Source organism: Haliotis rufescens, unplaced genomic scaffold, assembly GCF_023055435.1.
Source record: "Haliotis rufescens isolate VD_foot unplaced genomic scaffold, xgHalRufe1.0.p SCAF_1, whole genome shotgun sequence".
NCBI classification, from domain to species: domain Eukaryota; kingdom Metazoa; phylum Mollusca; class Gastropoda; order Lepetellida; family Haliotidae; genus Haliotis; species Haliotis rufescens.
Window position 1 is genome coordinate 48,733,844 of NW_025963779.1, and position 21,730 is coordinate 48,755,573.

General features: G+C 36.9%; 2 protein-coding genes across 2 annotated transcripts; both read right to left on the reverse strand.

Annotated features, from left to right (window-relative positions):
* Nucleotides 1–625: 625 nt before the first annotated feature.
* Nucleotides 626–13,048, reverse strand: LOC125381015. Its single transcript, XM_048396966.1, has 14 exons — nucleotides 12,879–13,048; nucleotides 12,333–12,471; nucleotides 11,823–11,959; nucleotides 10,536–10,908; nucleotides 9,313–9,381; nucleotides 8,995–9,048; nucleotides 8,528–8,712; nucleotides 6,705–6,984; nucleotides 6,097–6,197; nucleotides 5,671–5,720; nucleotides 5,027–5,120; nucleotides 3,127–3,191; nucleotides 2,599–2,679; nucleotides 626–1,170 (listed from the first exon to the last, which is right to left on the reverse strand). The coding sequence occupies exons 1-14, from the start codon at nucleotides 12,930–12,932 to the stop codon at nucleotides 999–1,001; spliced, it is 1,854 nt and encodes a 617-aa protein (XP_048252923.1). The 5' UTR covers nucleotides 12,933–13,048; the 3' UTR covers nucleotides 626–998.
* Nucleotides 12,935–19,945, reverse strand: LOC125371799. The gene is made up of 4 exons (XM_048380614.1): nucleotides 19,929–19,945; nucleotides 15,367–15,448; nucleotides 13,015–13,634; nucleotides 12,935–12,983 (listed from the first exon to the last, which is right to left on the reverse strand). Exons 2-4 carry the CDS (start codon nucleotides 15,421–15,423, stop codon nucleotides 12,935–12,937), a joined length of 726 nt encoding a protein of 241 aa, XP_048236571.1. The 5' UTR covers nucleotides 15,424–15,448; nucleotides 19,929–19,945.
* Nucleotides 19,946–21,730: the final 1,785 nt, after the last annotated feature.

Below are 21,730 nucleotides of genomic sequence, written 5' to 3' on the forward strand. Positions count from 1 at the left end.
AAATCTTCAGATTCCATTATTTGTCGAGTTTATAGGCGTTATCCCATTTCTGGTTGAGGGGACATGAGTAATAATATAGTCAAAAATCTCTTAAAATTAGAAATATTGACCCATAGCATTCATATTCTGCTCTCAAGTTAGAAATGGCATTTACTATTAGTATTCAAAACAAAATCTTAAGATTCCATTATATGTCGAGTTTATAGGCGTTATCCCATTTCTGGTTGAGGGGACATGAGTAATAATATAGTCAAAAATCTCTTAAAATTAGAAATATTGACCCATAGCATTCATATTCTGCTCTCAAGTTAGAAATGGCATTTACTATCAGTAGCCAAAACAAAATCTTAAGATTCCATTATGTGTCAAGTTTATAGGCGTTATCCCATTTCTGGTCGAGGGGACATGAGTGATAATATAGTCAAAAATCTCTTAAAATTAGAAATATTGACCCATAGCATTCAGGCTTTGCTGACAGGTTTGAAATGGCATTTACTATCAGTAGCTAAAAGAAAATCTTCAGATTCCATTATTTGTCGAGTTTATAGGCGTTATCCCATTTCTGTTCGAGTGGACATGAGTAATAATATAGTAAAAAATCTCTTAAAATTAGAAATATTGACCCATAGCATTCATATTCTGCTCTCAAGTTAGAAATGGCATTTACTATCAGTGGCCAAAAGAAGAGCCTAAGTCAGAAGGAATGGGTGCATAGTCAGAAAGAAATGCGAACATGAGTGACTTTTAGTGTAAGCATAGAGTTCGTGAGTTACCCGTTGCAACCCTAGTAAATTCACACATTGTCATACAAAGAAATACTAATGTTACAAAATGACATGTCACTGTGGTTCATGTACATCAAATTACTTTTCTTGTAAAGATAATATATGTGGGTGTTGATATCAGTGTGCAAGCACAATCATCACAACACATCCAGCAAGTCAGTCATCCTGTATAACAGTGGCATTTTAATCCTCCCTGTGTGAACCAAGCCATCATTATTCGTCATCCACAGTGATGTGGACACCCCTCCCTGGAACTTGACTGGCATCAAATTCTGTTGATTTACATTCATAGTTGACTTCTTCATAGGGTTTATTCAGCACATCCATCAGAATATGAATTATAGCTTCCTTTACCCCAACATACATCAGGTAATCTGTGGCAGCTCTGAAGTGTGAAAAAACATATGTTTATGTAAAAACAATTGACTAAGCACCGTAGCTCACAAAGACATCAACACATGTAGGCAACAGTTTGAAATATCAACAAAGCCAGTCATCTAACAGGATTTGTTGTAAGCATTGTCATTCATTCATTGTCATAGAACTATTTAAAGAAAACGCAATGAATATATCCAGAAATTGCAGCCTTACTGAAATATTTGGTTAACACATGTGACATCATTGGAACAAGTATGTGATGTTTCAGTGTCATTATTTATGTGGTTTCTAAGGAGAAGAGAGACATCAGAAAGGGGCTTCGCACATTGTACCCATGTGGGGAATCGAATCCGGGTCTTCAGCTTGATGAGTGAATGCTTAACCAGTAGGCTGCCCTACCACCCCAAAGGAGAAGATGTTTACTCAGATGACAGATAACCAGTCCATGACATTAACTGGGTACAATGACAGGCATAAATATTTGACCATCTCTTACTGACTTTTGTTATTTGAACATGACAGTCACTGGAACTGTGTACCCCATGAGCAACATTCTATTCTTTTACCTGTCAGTGCCAATTTACTGTTAAGTGTTGGCTTCCATTTTTTCTTTGGTAATCACCTATCAGCACCAATTATCAGTTGGCTTCCCTTGTTAAGTTACCACCTTTGTTATCTTATTACTTTTGTTGTTCTTACAGGTACATACATATACATACGTACGTACGTACGTACGTACGTACGTACGTACGTACGTACGTACATACATACATACATACATACATACATACATACATACATACATACATACATACATACATACATACATACATACATACATACATACATACATACATACATACATACATACATACATACATACATACATGTTCTCTGCCTCATAGCATTCATTCACCTGATGAAGGAGTAAGTGTATACTCTGAAACGTTGTGTTCCTCATAATAAAGAAGTTGACATCCATAAATTCTCTTCCTCATGTGTATTGTTGAAAGACATTATAACATAACATTATTATGACAGTTTATGTTCCTTATCAATACCTTAATAAGGTTTTTGGTGAGTAAAAGTAAAATAGCTGATCACCTCCATGGACTATAGGAAGATTGTCTGCCCTGAGAGCAGGAACATTAGGGTTTGATCTCCGGCTGCGTCATACCAAAAGACGTTAAAAGATTGCTAACGCAAATTGTGTAACCTTTAATACAGTTTGCTGACTCCGACCCAACTAGTACTTGTTTTAGCCCCTTATTGTCGAGCACCAGACAGGGTAGGAACAAGTACAACCTTTTATCGTCTTTTGGTATGACGTGGCAGAGGGTCGAACCCACGACCCTCTTCTCTCCAGGTGGATGCTCTATCCACTAGACCACGGTGGCGTAAATCATGTGTTTTTTCAACATAAAGGTATTCTTACATCATGTGCTTTTGCGTTAAAAGTTCCAGCTTCTTTTCAACCTTGCACTTGAACAGTCGCATACTTCCTGAGTATATCCTCCTGTATCAACCAAGAAATCCAACATTTCATCATAGTCAACTGTTGGGTAAGTACCCCATGGGACAGAACATAGGTCCATACCAACATATGCTAACCTAATTTATCTGATGGTCAGGTTCGATGACTTGGTTTATTACATGTCAAGTGGAAGTGTCTATATGTCAGTGTGTTTGGCAGTTAACTGCCTGCATTGTTGCTTATTTGATGGCAATATGTGTCATGTGTAGAGTACTTCATCAGAAATTTACATGACATTCCATGAATGAAAACGAAAGCCAATCCTACAATACATTTTTAGTAAATGCAAATAAATGTAACATTAAGCCAATCATGGTATCTGTCTCATTCCTCTGGTATAACCTCAAAACTTAAATATAATGTATGTTATCAGGAATTATTTGAAACAACCTGTTTCACAAAGTGTCATAAAATATTAATATTTAATACCGTGTATCTTTCAGTCTTGTTAATGTCAAAGCTGATATCAAGTACTGAAGCATTTTTTGCTGCATCTGAAACAATAATAAAAGTATGCAAAATATATAGGGAATACACGTTTTGTTATGTAATGAAGTAAGTAGTTAAGCAAATATAAGCAGATATAGCAACACTAATAACATTTCGTTTTAGTTAAAAGCACAAGTTAATTTGGAACGTGTTTAAATTGTACTTGTGACAACAGGGGCACCACAATTTCCTCATGACTTACCATCATGCACTTTCAGATAAAAATACTGTGTGTGGGAATAAAAGTGGAAAAAACATTTTCATAAACATAAAAAACAATAATCAACAAATCCCTTTCTATTATCATGTGAAATTTCTGCTTAAAGGGAAGTCTTTTTTACGAGTTTCACCATATCACAAGCATGTTTTTATGAACAACTGTCAATACAGGGTGTTCAAAGAAAGGTGAGGGTGTCATTTCCCACTTATGACACCAATCACAAACACATGCAAAGGCAAGACTCGTGACACCTAAATAAATATGGGAACATATGGTACAAGTCAAAAAAAGGAATTGCATGGGACATCATTTTGGTCATTAATGCATTAAAGTTGGAAATGGCTTCCACATGTCTACCATGAAATGTTTTGAAAGCTTGCTGAGGCCTTGAATATTGTAGCCTTGATCAAACAAGTTTGAAGCAAGAGTTGTATGGCACTCTTTGAAAAACTTTGTAGAAAGAGCACGCTCAATTGTACCTTAAAAGGCTGTAGCTGTTTGAAAATTGTCAGACATAAAAGCATAGTTGAGTACTAGAAAGTTGACGTCATCCTATTTGTTCTAGTCTTGTGTATACTTTACTGTCACTCTGAATCTTTATGCATAGACCAAAATATAAAACAGATGTACTAGTCTCTTTTATTTCCAGTTCAGTGGAAGGGAATGGCTACTTACATTATTGAACAATTTCAGATCATTGATATACAGGAATCTAAAGTCAAAATTCTTGACTGAATTCCTGTGTTTTTTATTTTGCCAATCCGAGCAGAAGTTCTGATTCATATGCATAAAGAAACAGATGGGCAAGGACCTGAGCACATGGCTACTACAGGAACAGATCCAACAAGAAGGTCCAATTCCAATTAACCTAGTAATTGCATGAACTAAATTATCTAAATAAAAATGGTACAGACGTTACTAGAAGTCAGACAAAACATATACTTAATGCAGTATGCAGTATGACTTCCATGCTCTCACACTGGTTGATTACTTCCTTCTATGTCTACAGTGTTATTCATAGGAAAACAATTCTTATTATGCCACAGTTTCCAAACCTGAATGTACTAAAGTACCTATAATGAATTATTCACTCTTAAAACTATCTGACAGGTTATCTCAATGCATTGTCATAGTATCTTCTTACCTACATGAAATTTCATGTTATTGTAGTTTACCAAGTCTCATTTGGTGATGGAAGTAGTAATGCTTTCTCAGTAGGTGTAACCCAAAACCTTCAGGTGGGTATTTGTTCAATAATCTGTGCACTGTTCTCAACAGAATACAATGACAGATTGAACCCATTTTTATATATCAAAAGAATGGACAGCTTGACTGATATTCCTTTGAAATTGAGGTGGTATCGATTGTAGGAATCAATAAGCTGCCAGAATATATATACATGAGAATATCCCCGAAGACAACATTAGCTCTCCTATTCCACCAGATCCTATAAGGAGTCCCAAATGACAGGGCTGTAAGTTATCATGTACACAATCCTTAAAGCATGGTCTTGCATTGAAGCTCACAAATTTTCATGTAACGTTTTCATGAGCAATGATTGGAAGGATGTTTGTTAAAAATAATATATGAGGCAACTGTCACATTTGAGAAGGTACATACATATTGAGACAGATATCCCTCTGCAAAATTGACTCTTCGGTCTGGTGTTGGGAAGCCGCTGACAAACTCATCATGCCTTTGAAGTTGTTCCTCACTGAAAAACATATCTAAAATGAGTGTTTGTTGTTCAGTGCCCCACTCAGCAATATCAATACTATATTGTGTCTCAACAAGACCAAATAGTGTTTTGATATTATGAGCAAAGTTATCACAGTCATAATGTATGATGTCATAAATTCATCCAGGGTCACAGAGATTTACCACCTGATCCATTGAGTCTCTGGTGTGACAAGCATAGGTAGCTAGGGACTAGTTCTAACACAGTATCCTTTAAGTCTCCTGGTGTGACAAGCATAGGTTGCTAGGGACTAGTTCTAACACAGTATCCATTAAGTCTCCTGGTGTGACAAGCATAGGTTGCTAGGGACTAGTTCTAACACAGTATCCATTCAGGACTTCAATTAGTGCTTCGTGTTTTATTGGTACTTCAATAATTCATTGTTTTAGCTTGTTTCGTTTTGGTAAAACCCACAAACACAGGTTAGGAGTAAATCAAACACTATGAGAAGCAACTGGAATAAAAACCCAGTTATTACTATATCTGGATTGAAAGTCATTCCAAGTTATCTGCCAACAAAACTCACGGTGCATCTCTTGCAGCAATTCTCTGCAGGTGTGCCACTACATTTTCTTTCTGTATAAATTTTAGTAAAGAGAAACATCATTAACACAAGTTTAAGAAAACATCTTACTGAGAGTGAATAATACCTTCTTATCAGGTATCTAATGGCAGCAACTGACATGTGCCTCTTACAATTGTTAAGCTAAACTTTCAAATAATGTATTGTGAAATATGAAGGCACCATGGCAAAAACATTTATGAAGGTAATACAAGAGTACTGTTTACTCAGATATAATTTTTAGAATTTTTTTTATTAAAACAAAAGTACATCTGAAATCATCTTTGGTTAATATTTCATACTGAAAACATTAATGGATTTATCATTAAGCAGCTGACACAATAATAAGGAAATGTCTTCTTGCAGGTGTTGCATTGGGTTTGGACATACCTTGTGTTCCCATACAGCAGTGTTGATTGGATACTTGGAATCTGAATCTGATTCATCTTCTGTGTCCATTTTGGTGTCATTAGCTGCTTCCATCTCTTTCTCTTAAAATGAAACATGATTGTATGTGAAATGTGGAACCAGTATGCGTAATCCTTGTACAAGTAACAAGCATGTGAATGAACACAAGAATGTTTTTTCTGTGTATGATAAGTATGAAATGGTTAATGTCAGAAGTATACTTATATTAGCTCTCTATCCTTAATTTCCAATGAGTCTGTGAATATATGAAATGTTCAGTACCAATATAGTAATATACTGATATCTCTGTGGTCAGAGATGTCATAAATTTATATCTGATAATAGGTACATGCCACGGTCTCAATGTGACGATCCAAGTGTAATTTAGTTCTTAACTTAAAGAACATGCACATGCTGGCACTTGCACAATGCTAGGCATTATTGGGCTTTGTTTCAGCGTGAAGAGTTAACTGTTTTGAGTAATATGTAATGTTATAGGTATATATCGCAAAAACCTACACAAGTTCTGAATGCTTTGACATGGTGACCTGCCATAATTATTTTAACTGTACCATCAATAAAGGACAAACCTCCTTCTGTGGACATTGGTATGAGTGTCACATAATGCAGCTCCCACAAGTGGCCTATGCTTAGTACTGGCATGTCTCCTCGGTATTCAGCTGGACGAATGAATGTAGGCTCATTTGCAATTGTTGTAATGATCCTGATGGTCACCTTATAGAGGTCAGCTGTTGCCTGCAGAATGATGTTGTCTCCCCATTCCCCCAACATCTTCATCTTGATGATATAGTCTCTGAATGTTGGATAATGGTTTTTATCCACGAAGTCCTTGAACAGACGCCGCTTGCCCTAAAACATGTTCAGTTAGTGTGAGACTGAGAAATGTTACTGTTCTTCTTTCTTCTTATACTACATGTAGTACACATAAAATGAAAAAAACAAACAAAAAAAAACATGACTCAATGTTGTGTTGTATAGTTATCTAAGTTCAAAGCTAAAATGGTACAAAATCTCTACAAGTGACAAACCTCACATTGTCAGAAGATACCATTTTGCATGACCCCCATGGGGAAGTACTGGTACTTGCATCTTTATGTTAAATGCAACATGCATAGATAATGAATCGAAATTGTGCAATTCATCAGGTTCCATGAATTTGTTCAAGTGTTTTTATGTTTGCCCAAAATTGGAAAAAGTGAAAATTCAAGATGAGCTAATGAAAAAACAGTTTTCACTGGCTTGCTGTATAAGTGCATTTACCTTAAATGCAAAGTTTAGTCCCATTTCACCTCATCCCAATCTATATGCCTTTCAAAATTTACTTGAACCTATTTATTGGGGTAAACATAAAGTATCAGAAATTATTCATACAGCCCAACTGAATATAAAGTCAGTGGTTTATACTGTAACCTAAAAGAGCCACTTTGCATAATAATTTTAGACTTGCTCATTTAGAAATGTGTATACAGCCTTTCTGTACAAAATTTCAGCCATCACATTTTTTAAATGCCTTTTAAGGTCCTGATAACACTTTATGAGGTCAAAAGTAAAACAAATATTATAATGTAATATAAATGAGCTGCGGAAGTATGAAACCTATTAGAACTGTACATGTACATATGTGGCAGATAAAAGTGAATATTCAGCTTATTTTACACACCTTATCTGACAACTGTCATGCAATTTTGAAACTTAAATTCTCAATATTAAGAGGTGTCTCATAATATATCCAAAACATTTGAAAGTAATATACCCTACTAAACAGGCTGACCTGAGGGATGTTTCCTTCATTGGGACAACCATTCGTTTATCTTGTTTTAAATAAAGAAGTTTAATCAATGTCAAGGGCATCACCAATAGAGCCCCATGACTCTCTAGCTCACATAACGTAAGAGGAATTAATGAAAATATATTTGATGGAAAGGTTGAGAGCAAATTGTCATTGACATATTTAACATAAGATCCAAAATATGTGAGTACTTTTCAGAGACAATAATAATTAATACTATTCAGGCAAACCTTTGCTTCATAAGCTTTGAGGTTTCGTCCTGTAAGCCAAAATTTCAGTAACACAAAAAAAGATATGTGGAATTCATTACTGGATAAAAATTGAAATTCACCAAATCAAATGTACTGCCGTTATTGTAAAAAAACATTCTTACTGCATATCAATGTTCATAATGATAACAAATATAAACTTTTTAAATCCATTGAGGTGTAATAATCTGAACAAACTTGCATGCCAAATTTTCAGCTGGTCCACTGATTCTAAGAATAACATGATTCCAAACAAATAGGACATGGCTTCAGCCCAATTAGGCTTTCACATTTTATTCACTATATCAAATTCCTACCCTAAGAAAATTGAAAGTATGCATTATTGTTTACTTACCTGCACATATTGCACAACCTTTTCTCGCAGATGTTTATGGCTGATTATGTCAATGTCATGTATTTGAAGCTGTTGAGCCAATGCAATAAACATGCAGTTACCAGCCCCTTCATTGTCCACAATGTCAAGGTCATAGAATGAGGCCTCCATCTCCAGTTCTTTCATAGTTGGTGTCTTCTTGCGTCCTGCATAGACACATTATATAAGTAACACAAATTGACCTGTAATATATCTCTTAGTATATTGTTTTTATGGAAACAACTGTAATGTTCTGCAATACATGTACTGATGTAGTATTTTTCAGCTGAGACAATGAACCATTTCAGATGTGCATGATATACAGGAAGACATATGAGTAACTGACACAACATCATATGGAGAATTTGTGTACTCCTTCCAACAGATATAATAATGCATCTAGGATTGATCAGTCTTGTTGATCGTACCCATCTGTATTCAGATATTACCTTTTGTTTCTGCATTGTCTCTCCTCTTGGTTTGAGCCTGTTGTTCTCCCTTTCCTTAAAAGTACAAACATACATCACCAAGTGCAAGCATATACCTTCCGGATAAAGTAATGCGTTACATTCATTTTTTTTTTAAAACATTTATTCCGTTGAAGTGTTCAATATGTGTAAATGTACTCTGAAAGGTGGAAAATTTGTACAAGTATTGATTACCCTTCTTATTGTGCATGCATGCATGCAAGTATTCATGCATATGCCTAATGTTTTGGAGACTAACCGTTCCAGAAGATTCCTATGAGGTGTCTCAAATTGTAATACCTTTTTCATCCTGTGTTTTTCCCCTTTTGAGTGGCTTTCTACCCTCTTCTCTTGCATCTGGCCGAGCATCTGTTAGAAAAATATTTGAAAATTATCACATTTATGCCTTCTTCTGCACATACCAACATATCACAGAGCAACCAATTTAACTGGTTAAGGAACTGAACTGAACTGAAAATCATCAAATGCTTCAACCATTGACTGCAGTTTGATTCCAGACCCTTGATCAGTTGTGTTTTGTATACCACCTAACCTCCTGTGTCAATGTTAGCTTTCGTTCCAAGAAGACAAACCAATGAATGTCCCTTGTAAGTAATGTATAATATCACAGGAAGTATCATATACTACATTAATCCTAAGATTTTAGTACAAATGACATAACAATTAATGACTACACCAAATTATTTCAATACCTTGCAAAGTCATGAATTAGTAATGGCATGTAATTACATTTGCTATGATCCATATAATACTTTCAAAATTCTGAACCATAAAAAACATTAATTAATGTATGTTCCTGATTTTAAATATGATGTTGTTCCTTCTCTTTTAATTAACACTGCAGTATTAGCAACATCCACACTGTCTGGGTACCATGTCATAGAATAAACCAAGTTACCCGATCACCTGGTCAAATTAGTCACCTCAAGCATGTATTGCTGGAGACCTTTTTCAACCTGCAGTAGCAACATGAGTTGTATCATCTTTGATAACTGTTCTAATTAGCTGTCCAACTTGGTATTTTCTTAGAAATGCAAAATATAAAAGTCTACCAAAGAAACTGAATAGCAGAATAACAGAACCTGCCTGATGTGTATATAAAGTTTCATGAAGAAATACGCAATGGTTTATGAATTGTGCTCTGGAAACAAACCCCACCCTCATTTGAACCAACTTGTTGCCATGAAAATGCAAATGAAATATTATAAACATTCCAGCATGGGAAAAGGCACCAATTGTGAGGGTCCATGAGGAAATATTGAATGCTCTTGATACAAAATGTGACAGATGGACACACTGATCTCGTTTCTGTATCTCCAACTGCACTTACTTTGGGTGGAGGAAATGATAAAAACAGCAAATACATTACAAACATCATGTCTTTACAGTCCACCAAGATAGATGATGTCATCTATTCTGTAAGAACTATTTTATTTAAAATACATTATTAAACATACTTGCTAATTACATAATATTCATAAACTACTACTGGAAATATGTACCTTCATATGTCCTCATTCTTCTCCTCTTCTCTTCTTTTCTTGTCCGAGAAGTAATGTCACACACCTGCTCCCACTGCACATGCTTGTTCGGATAGGCAACCTTGAATTGGGAGTTCTGGGAATCTATTTCGACAATAGTTCCTTCCTTGCATTTTTTCATCCCTTTTTTGGGCCCACCTCGTTTGACTCTGGTATCTTTTCCATGAACCCTCACCAGAACTTCATCCCCTATCTTGTACACTGATGTGTCCTTGTTTTCGTGGTGTTTTTTAATCATTTCTGATGATTTGGTCAGTGACGCCTGCAGCACATTTTTCCTGAGGTTTGTGATTGCTTCTATTCTCTCATTAATGCCATATTCGTCTCCAGTATCCTAAAGAATAATAAAGTATTACATTTACCATGTTTTTATATCCACATATCTAACATAAACGTCAAATAATATCACTTCCACTTCACATGTAGTTTTACCTCATATTCTAAACATATCATTACTTCTAATATCTTGCAATTGAAATAGTTCTATGTACATGTCTCTACTTGTCACATCTCCTGTCATTATTGCACAGGTTTACTGGACCCGATGACAGTTATTATCCCCTGCACCTACAAATTTGTCTTTTTATTTTGTACAAAGTTTTGAAATTTTGACTTAGTCTCTGAACTGAATGGAAGCAGTGGGGTTTACCAGAGCAGAACCCGAAAACTGTTCAAGATATCTTCATGAAACTTTGTACAATATCAGTCTATGGCTATTATAGAGTCTTTTTTCTTTAAAAAACTTCAAAATATGATTTATTTTCCTTTTCTAATTAAATGACACACCAGTAGACACTGCAACAAAATCCATAAAAGCATTAATTGTAGATGTATTAGAAATTCACCAGGTTTTGAGGTGTCAGCATGATTACAACTTTTGTACCTTATCTGTACCGTGTACCTTACTCTGGTAACTACATGTACCTATAAAGGGCTGCAACAATACCTGCCTGAAAACAATGCTCTACAATACCAGGCATGATATCTAAATATTCTTAGCTTACACAAACTTGAAGATGATTATAACCTTTGTTTATCATTAAAGTTTTACTAAAGCAGATGTACAAAGTTTATGGAGATGTTATATTAGCTCTTGTATTCAACCTCTTCTACAAGGAGGTGAGACAAACTGATAATTTACAATGTCACATTTGATTGCACATATCATTGTATTTAAAACTAGACAATGGGCGGGGTATATAGATGAGTTTGTCTCTTGTTATGCGTAATGACATAAATCCTCCATACCTCATCACTCTCTGCAGATAGTTCGCACTGCTCATCTTCTTCAGAGCAAGAGTACGCATCAACTGTATTTCCAGCTCTCAACAAATTCTTGAAGTGTACTGGAGGGCAGCCCAGCATGGCCTTGTATGGTGAACAACCTGTTAACATAGGAATTATGTTTAAATACAAGCCTGTGTTTCTCATGTCTTCTTCAACAATAAATGTCACAACTGCACTGTGGCAATATTGATATTTCCAGAGTTCTATAAATTTGCAGTAGCCTGAAGGGTGCATGCAACTATATTTTGGTCAATACCTGGTCAACTATGAAACTGTTGTACCTTCTGTTATGAGCCATCATCATTTAACTGTGTCATAATGGTTATTTGTTGGTCAGTGCGTAAAATAAATTCAATGTCACACATCCACATTTACCATGCTTACAGTCTGAAAAGTATATGCTTACATTATGTGCTTCACACTTTGTGACATATGCCCACATTAAATTAAAGCTATATATTCAAACTTTACCAAGTGCAGAATGAATGCTTTCATTGTGTATTCTAGCATATGCTGGCAACTTTTCCACCCAGTTGAAGTTTTCTCCATCACCATGTTTGCTGTGATCAAATTCCAGATGGCTTTTCCAATCCCGGTGTGATCGTTCACTCTGAAATAAATTAACATCTAAATAGTAAACAGATTAGGCAGGCACAAAAAGTGTGCACAAGTGTTATACCATGTATATGAAATATATGAAATATATGAAATATATAACAAAAACAGTTTCCATAATCATAAGAAGCCTCTTCTAAAAGCTGGGTCCACTTAATGATTCCATCAATATCATAAGCATGTGTTATGAATCAACATAAAATAGTGATAGTAGCAGGTGTTCACGAAGGTTAGTGTATCCTGCCCCACCGGTGTCATCTGTCACACACATGCAAGTGTGGCTCTGCCCTAAAGATGACATGTTCCAAATAACATCAACATTAATGTTCTTACTATTAAGTATCTACATCTATTACCTCAACGTTTATAGTGTGCATGTTTTGATTGAAATTTGTCACCCACCTTTCCCTGAGATTGTGGATGGTGAGCCCGACTTCGGACAATCTTCGTTCCCATTTCTATGCAGAGTTGGTTGACTGCTCCCTTAAACTCGGAGCCTTGATCGCACTGTAAGATTCTTGGATTTCCCCATCCATACTCAAAGTAGATTTTGTTGAGTTCCAATGCCACTGAACAGGCTCTTATGTTGGAAAGAGGCCGAAGCCACAAGAATCTTGTGAAAACATCAATAACAGACAAGATGTAAATGAATGTTTCACCATCATTTTCTGCAGGCATTCCAGTTAGTTCCACAAGGTCAACCTGATGTCGCCCCATTGGTGTTCTTGAAATCACCGGTTTTAGTTTGGCAGCATTAACAAATTTAGGATGTAACAGTTGCCTGTCATCTTGCCTGTCTATAAAGTCTTGTATGGCTTCCTGAGAAATGCCAGCATAATACTGGTTTATCAATGTTCTTATTTTCTTTGCTCCAGAACCCCGCAACTCAGTGTAAAATTTGCAGATGACATTATCAAGTTCTGACTTTGATATCACTATTTTCCTGTCCCCATCAATAATCTCCAATCTATATTCTCCTTGGACAGGGTTGTGAATTTCTGTCAAAGATAAATTGAACTTCTGTATTTTCTGGCAGACATGGTAAAACTTGACAGTCTTGCTATCCTTGGGAATGTCACCTCCTTCAAGTTTTAATCTAAGGCAGTCGTAATTCTCCTTTGAAATCACACCAATACTTCTTTTTCTTGAACATTTTACCTGAAATGCATTAAAAGCAAACCTATTACATCATGTTCAACTGTATGTCATACATGATGTCCATAATCATATTTACCAGGCTTTTCTTTCATATTACTAAATTTATTGACTATGTGCATTAGTCATCCTACAAAAACACATTACCAAAGATACAGAAACTCACCCTCATTGGGCAATGTACATGTCACATGTTAGGCTGAGCCAGAGAAGAGAAATAGTACATGATTTGTTCAAAACACATACTGTAATTCCCAATAAGTACTCGAGTGTTCATTGAAATTTTGTGATAACGTTCTTCAACATGTCCTCATATTTGGTTGCTGATGCTGACAAAAGAATGATGACTAACAATCTATTTTCCACAATCATATTTCTAGGATTCAAGGAAAATTCAAATAAACAGACACTCAGAACTATTTCTTTCTTATTGATTGTGAATGTGGTACATGGTGCTAGTCTTAAAATAAACTGCATATAGAGTAACTGTTTTCATAATGAATGCCATATCAGCCTTTCAAATCACAAGATTCACTGAAATGTGTTCATATTGTAATATATATGGTAAATAAAGACAATCAGGCAATGTAAACACGTAACCCTTAATTCTATGCATTATTTCAGTATTTCAGAATACCAGGTTATCCTAATGATTGTAAAGAAAGAAAGGAAAATCTTCCCATAATCACATCTTGGAAAAGAACTTTTCAAAATGTTTACTACTTGCAGAAATGGCCCCTATTTTAGTGTCAAGTATTCATACTTAAAACACTAGATTACGGTATACAGAACTGTATAGAATGTCATGCTCACTATAAAAAGTACACATCATAGGCTCATGGTAATGGGAAAATCATAAAAATTAACAAGTTATTTAGCATAGGTTGTAGAAGTAGAAGGACCCTCAATATACAAGAACAGATTGTCATGTAGGGAAATGTCTGAGTAGGGAAATGTCAGTGTTGGGAACTGTCTGTGTGGGGAAATGTCCATGTGGTTTGTAGCTAATTACATGCAGAATGTGTTATATAGATCAGTAGCAGACACACAGCCTAACCCCAGGGTGAGCTAATGATTATCTTCAAAGATTCCTCTTTAGTTTGTGTCTTTATTTGGGTATACATACTCACAGTATGGTATAATGGACAGATTGTCACACCATGAAGTTATCACCACATCATACAAAGGCTAAGCAATATTACTTCAGAAAAATAGATGAACATGAGATGTATGAGTACCTGTTCTGTTCTAATGATTATTGAACAAACTAATTATACCATTCTTAACAAACATATCAAGATGTCATCATGACACAATAGTTCAGCTATTGCCGAATTTTAAATATTGCTGTGTACGAAGTAGTTACATGAAACAATTAAGTTATCACTTTTCTTCAGACTAAGAAATAAAGGCCTGGTTCCACCATGCACTTTGCATTACTTGTTTTAGTTACAATGCATGTCAGTTCTAATAATATTGAACTTACAAACTGGTGGGAACTGAAGTAAATGATGTACTGACAGTAATCATTACAAGGCCTTACAAAATGGAAAGGAATATATTTTATTCTGGACCTACAAATCCTATCTTACAATAATGACCAAAACATTAGATATCTAATGTAAGTAGAACTTGTAAACATAAGTACCTAATCAAATTAACTTTGATCTAAACAAAGAGTTAAAAAAAGTAACATATACATATCATTGTATGAATTCATAGTGTTGGTACTTACTCTTGCCATTGGTTGGGATGTACTGGACTCTGTCTGTTTCCTCAAATCATCTGACATTCTGACAGATATTCAGGAATCTCATCTGCAAACAAATGATACTACATGAAACTAGTTTTCCTAAATTGTTGACAATTGTTGAATGTGTGCTTTGTGTTTTTTGCCCAGACCCAGGGAGAACATTTGTAATGTGATCGCCATTTATCAGTTGCTGGGGTCCCCATCCTGCCATAGTCTCTGGCAGTACCTCTCTTCAGTGTGGAAATATCAGTATGAAGTATACAAGTCTCATGAATATTGTTTTTTACAATCTGCCAGCTCTCTGTATTAATGAGATCAAAAGCATGTTGTGTATTGAATGAAAGAACACATTGCCCCCATTGCACCATACAAACATAAAGGGGTCGAAATATACAGGTATCTGTGTGAGAAGGAGGTAGAGGACCTTAATTATCAACCTTAGGTATGGGTAATTTATAATGGGATTGAGGTTAGGACCATATTTAGATGAGCCCCCCCACCCCACCACCACCCCCCACACACTTTATGTGCATTTATTATGTCCCCAATATATACAGATTGCATTTTCAGTCTTATGAATAATTGTTTTTAAAAACTGTTCATTTATAAATAGCAAACACTCTGTTCAGTAAACTTAATACAATCTTGATGTACCAAGATAAGTTATATCAAACTAGAAATGATGCAGTTGTTTACTTTACCCCTGCTATCCATTATTATATAACTATGTGTGACTACATATTGACTGTTCGTGTAATACTGACTCTTATGACATAATGACATGCATAAAATATATAAACTGTATAGTGAGCAAGGTTAAGAATTTTTGGATGAACAACTTCTTTCTTACAATTAAGAGCGACGTTTCAGTGTAGGTTCTAACACCGTTATCAATCAAATAATATCACTTGCTGGATACAACAATAAAAAGTAAAGAACCCCTTAATCCACAGATCATATCGAAAAGAAATTTGGACTAGTATTTGAACAGTTTCATTTTCATTACTAATTTTTTACAATAAAAGACAATTATTTCTCTACATAATGTGACCCCCTAAATTGTTCTACAAATCCTTCAAATAGAAACAATTTGAAACATTGGAAAATATGATACTTTCATATTTTTGTAACAAATGAAGAATACAGGTCCAAATTGCGAAACAGCATTTTACTTCTATCCCATGAACATGGTGCTGCAAATACTCAGGTTTGGAGGTCTTCTCTTTAAGACTTTCAAAATATGTATTATTACCAAAACAAGAATTATTTGATATGAGGAAGTATCATACATGGCAATTATCACTGCTAATTACCAGAGATATGTCAATCATTAAAGATATGCTGAAACGTTTGTGCCTAAAGCAATGATATTACTAACCTGCAATGTTTAACTGTCATCAGGACAGATAATTGTAGCGCCAATCCAACAGAGAAATATAACAAGGAGATATGATTCAATGTTACACACATGGATTGTTGATACAGACTAGTACCTGGCACAGTTGAAAAGTCATTCACATTCCATAAACAACCACATACAACAATCTTATATTCTTAGCTACTAACTTCAGGAAGCGATGGTCATTGGCCTTTTCAATGAAACAAGTGTTTTCATTGGCTAATTCATCATGATTGACAGAAACGAGGAATGAACAGTACCAGATCAGTGACCATAAACCATGGTCCTGAGGATTGCATAATATTGCATCCTACATACACCAACATGCCAGCTCTCTGTATTAATTAGATCAAAAGCATGTTGTGTATTGAACGAAAGAACACATTGCCCCCATGTGAGAGCACCATGCAAACATAAAGGGGTGGAAATATACAGGTATCTGTGTGAGAAGGAGGTAGAGGACCTTAATTATCAACCTGGTTAGGACCATATTTAGATGAGACCCTCCCCCCCCCCCACCCCCCACCCCCCAACCACACACACACACACATTTTATGTGCATTTATTATGTCCCCAATATATACAGATTGCATTTTCATGGACATTTATAACATATAACAAATGAAATATTTAACCTTTTTATTCAAAATAATACAGAACCATGTCATTTATGTTGTACGTACCCACTCCCCCAAATATAATTGTGATAAATTTTGGTGACCCCCTACATGTTGTCATTAAACGCCCCTCCCCAACCCCATCCTTTATTTGCTGTGTAATTTCTTCATGATCACCCCCCAATAAATATATAAATTACCAAGCCTTATGATATTCTACAATATTCTGCAATGACATGCAAGATATAAAGTCGTGTTTTAAATCACATTTTTAAATCTAAATATATTTGAACCAAGTCTGTCAGGATTTGACAAAATTGGTAAATAGTGAAAAGGAAGTAACTTTTTCATGTGTCATATTCACAAATGCATTTATAATGGCATTTATTTATTTTTCAAATTTAAAGTTTATTTCTATTTCTACATTTACCCTGTAGTTTTGAATATAAGAATTTAGAGAAACCACACGAAATAAGGCATAATATATTCATGTAAAGATAAAAAGATACTTTCCACAATAATTAACATGAAAAAGTTATTTCATAATTTCTAGTTCTGAGTGAGTAATTAGCATGTAATGTTATACTTAATGTTAACTGCCTCACAATTAAGTTCTCTACTAGGAAGTTATTCTTGGTGCAGACACTTAGCATACTACTACACAATGTGTTTTCACCCAATACTGACAGAACATCATAGCACAGGAAACAGGTATTCCAGGTTGGGTATCAAGCAGTCTATGCTGGTCATGTAACTTTATTTCTGTAACTTTCTTTCCTGTAACATTTCTTCCTACAATCAGGGTAAGATCTAATAATACCTCCACTGACAAATTACAGGTTATGATAGGGTGGGGGGTGTACATGAAGTACGAAATCAGACTACCAGTTGTTGGACTTTCATTTTGTGGAAGACTCAGTGGGTTAGATCGCTGACTCTGTGCTTGCGATAAGGTGGCTCACTCTGGGTGTAATACTCTGCAAAAAATATCACCAGACTACATGCATAAAAGATGTACATGCACAATTAATAAAAAAATCAATCTGTCGGAGAAATTGGGACAAAGAAACATCATACACAAGAGAATTGAACCCCCCTCTATCTAAACCAGTGGATGGATTGTAAAAGAGTAGGGGATCCATTCTAATATGTGGTTGATGTCATCCTCTGCTACACTGCCAACTTTGATATTAATAGAGCCAAGGTTCAACCACGCAGATAAAGCAAATGGAGCATGTCTTTCAGATATAAAGGTTGCTCTATCCTCATATATAGTTTAATAAAGTATAGTTTAACCTGAACCATTATAAGGCACAAGGACAATTGCGTTTAATATCCATTGAGTCTGCAGTAAATCCATAATCAAACACAGAAATAACTAACATTAAAACTTTTAGTTTTAATATTAATTTCCTTCAATTTAATTACATCACATGGAGAACTAAACATAGACATGTACAATGACTGTCCAGCTTGATGCTGCCCATTTTTTCTGAAATGGGAGAGAGAGTGAATGAAATTGTTCAGTCTAGATGGGGTTTTGCATGGTCAAAGGGATCAGGAGGGGCCTATGCAACAGCCCATGACTGCCTGGGGGGTCCAGGGAGGGGCCACCCCATCATTGTAGACTTAAGACTTTCAGCAGGTTTAAGGGCCCCTATAGCTGCCCTTAAACCTGCTGAAAGTCTTAAGTCTACACAAGCTCTTTAAAAAAAGACAGAGAGAAAAAGAATTTTGATTTGATTTTTGACCAGTTTCCTAGGGTGCCTTGGGCTGTTTGAAGCTCACCTGGCAAGCTGGAAGAACCTCTGAGGTGCACACTGGCTGTTGTCTTGACGCGTCGAGGAAGCCACCCATTTTTTCTGAAATGGGAGAGAGAGTGAATGAAATTGTTCAGCCAAGATGGGGTTTTGCATGGTCAAAGGGATCAGGAGGGGCCTATGCAACAGCCCATGACTGCCTGGGGGGTCCAGGGAGGGGCCACCCCATCATTGTAGACTTAAGACTTTCAGCAGGTTTAAGGGCTCCTATAGCTGCCCTTAAACCTGCTGAAAGTCTTAAGTCTACACAAGCTCTTTAAAAAAAGACAGAGAGAAAAAGAATTTTGATTTGATTTTTGACCAGTTTCCTAGGGTGCCTTGGGCTGTTTGAAGCTCACCTGGCAAGCTGGAAGAACCTCTGAGGTGCACACTGGCTGTTGTCTTGACGCGTCGAGGAAGCCGCCCATTTTTTCTGAAATGGGAGAGAGAGTGAATGAAATTGTTCAGCCAAGATGGGGTTTTGCATGGTCAAAGGGATCAGGAGGGGCCTATGCAACAGCCCATGACTGCCTGGGGGGTCCAGGGAGGGGCCACCCCATCATTGTAGACTTAAGACTTTCAGCAGGTTTAAGGGCTCCTATAGCTGCCCTTAAACCTGCTGAAAGTCTTAAGTCTACACAAGCTCTTTAAAAAAAGACAGAGAGAAAAAGAATTTTGATTTGATTTTTGACCAGTTTCCTAGGGTGCCTTGGGCTGTTTGAAGCTCACCTGGCAAGCTGGAAGAACCTCTGAGGTGCACACTGGCTGTTGTCTTGACGCGCCGAGGAAGCCGCCCATTTTTTCTGAAATGGGAGAGAGAGTGAATGAAATTGTCCAGTCTAGATGGGGTTTTGCATGGTCAAAGGGATCAGGAGGGGCCTATGCAACAGCCCATGACTGCCTGGGGGGTCCAGGGAGGGGCCACCCCATCATTGTAGACTTAAGACTTTCAGCAGGTTTAAGGGCTCCTATAGCTGCCCTTAAACCTGCTGAAAGTCTTAAGTCTACACAAGCTCTTTAAAAAAAGACAGAGAGAAAAAGAATTTTGATTTGATTTTTGACCAGTTTCCTAGGGTGCCTTGGGCTGTTTGAAGCTCACCTGGCAAGCTGGAAGAACCTCTGAGGTGCACACTGGCTGTTGTCTTGACGCGCTGAGGAAGCCGCCCATTTTTTCTGAAATGGGAGAGAGAGTGAATGAAATTGTTCAGCCAAGATGGGGTTTTGCATGGTCAAAGGGATCAGGAGGGGCCTATGCAACAGCCCATGACTGCCTGGGGGGTCCAGGGAGGGGCCACCCCATCATTGTAGACTTAAGACTTTCAGCAGGTTTAAGGGCTCCTATAGCTGCCCTTAAACCTGCTGAAAGTCTTAAGTCTACACAAGCTCTTTAAAAAAAGACAGAGAGAAAAAGAATTTTGATTTGATTTTTGACCAGTTTCCTAGGGTGCCTTGGGCTGTTTGAAGCTCACCTGGCAAGCTGGAAGAACCTCTGAGGTGCACACTGGCTGTTGTCTTGACGCGTCGAGGAAGCCGCCCATTTTTTCTGAAATGGGAGAGAGAGTGAATGAAATTGTTCAGCCAAGATGGGGTTTTGCATGGTCAAAGGGATCAGGAGGGGCCTATGCAACAGCCCATGACTGCCTGGGGGGTCCAGGGAGGGGCCACCCCATCATTGTAGACTTAAGACTTTCAGCAGGTTTAAGGGCTCCTATAGCTGCCCTTAAACCTGCTGAAAGTCTTAAGTCTACACAAGCTCTTTAAAAAAAGACAGAGAGAAAAAGAATTTTGATTTGATTTTTGACCAGTTTCCTAGGGTGCCTTGGGCTGTTTGAAGCTCACCTGGCAAGCTGGAAGAACCTCTGAGGTGCACACTGGCTGTTGTCTTGACGCGCTGAGGAAGCCGCCCATTTTTTCTGAAATGGGAGAGAGAGTGAATGAAATTGTTCAGCCAAGATGGGGTTTTGCATGGTCAAAGGGATCAGGAGGGGCCTATGCAACAGCCCATGACTGCCTGGGGGGTCCAGGGAGGGGCCACCCCATCATTGTAGACTTAAGACTTTCAGCAGGTTTAAGGGCTCCTATAGCTGCCCTTAAACCTGCTGAAAGTCTTAAGTCTACACAAGCTCTTTAAAAAAAGACAGAGAGAAAAAGAATTTTGATTTGATTTTTGACCAGTTTCCTAGGGTGCCTTGGGCTGTTTGAAGCTCACCTGGCAAGCTGGAAGAACCTCTGAGGTGCACACTGGCTGTTGTCTTGACGCGCCGAGGAAGCCGCCCATTTTTTCTGAAATGGGAGAGAGAGTGAATGAAATTGTCCAGTCTAGATGGGGTTTTGCATGGTCAAAGGGATCAGGAGGGGCCTATGCAACAGCCCATGACTGCCTGGGGGGTCCAGGGAGGGGCCACCCCATCATTGTAGACTTAAGACTTTCAGCAGGTTTAAGGGTTCCTATAGCTGCCCTTAAACCTGCTGAAAGTCTTAAGTCTACACAAGCTCTTTAAAAAAAGACAGAGAGAAAAAGAATTTTGATT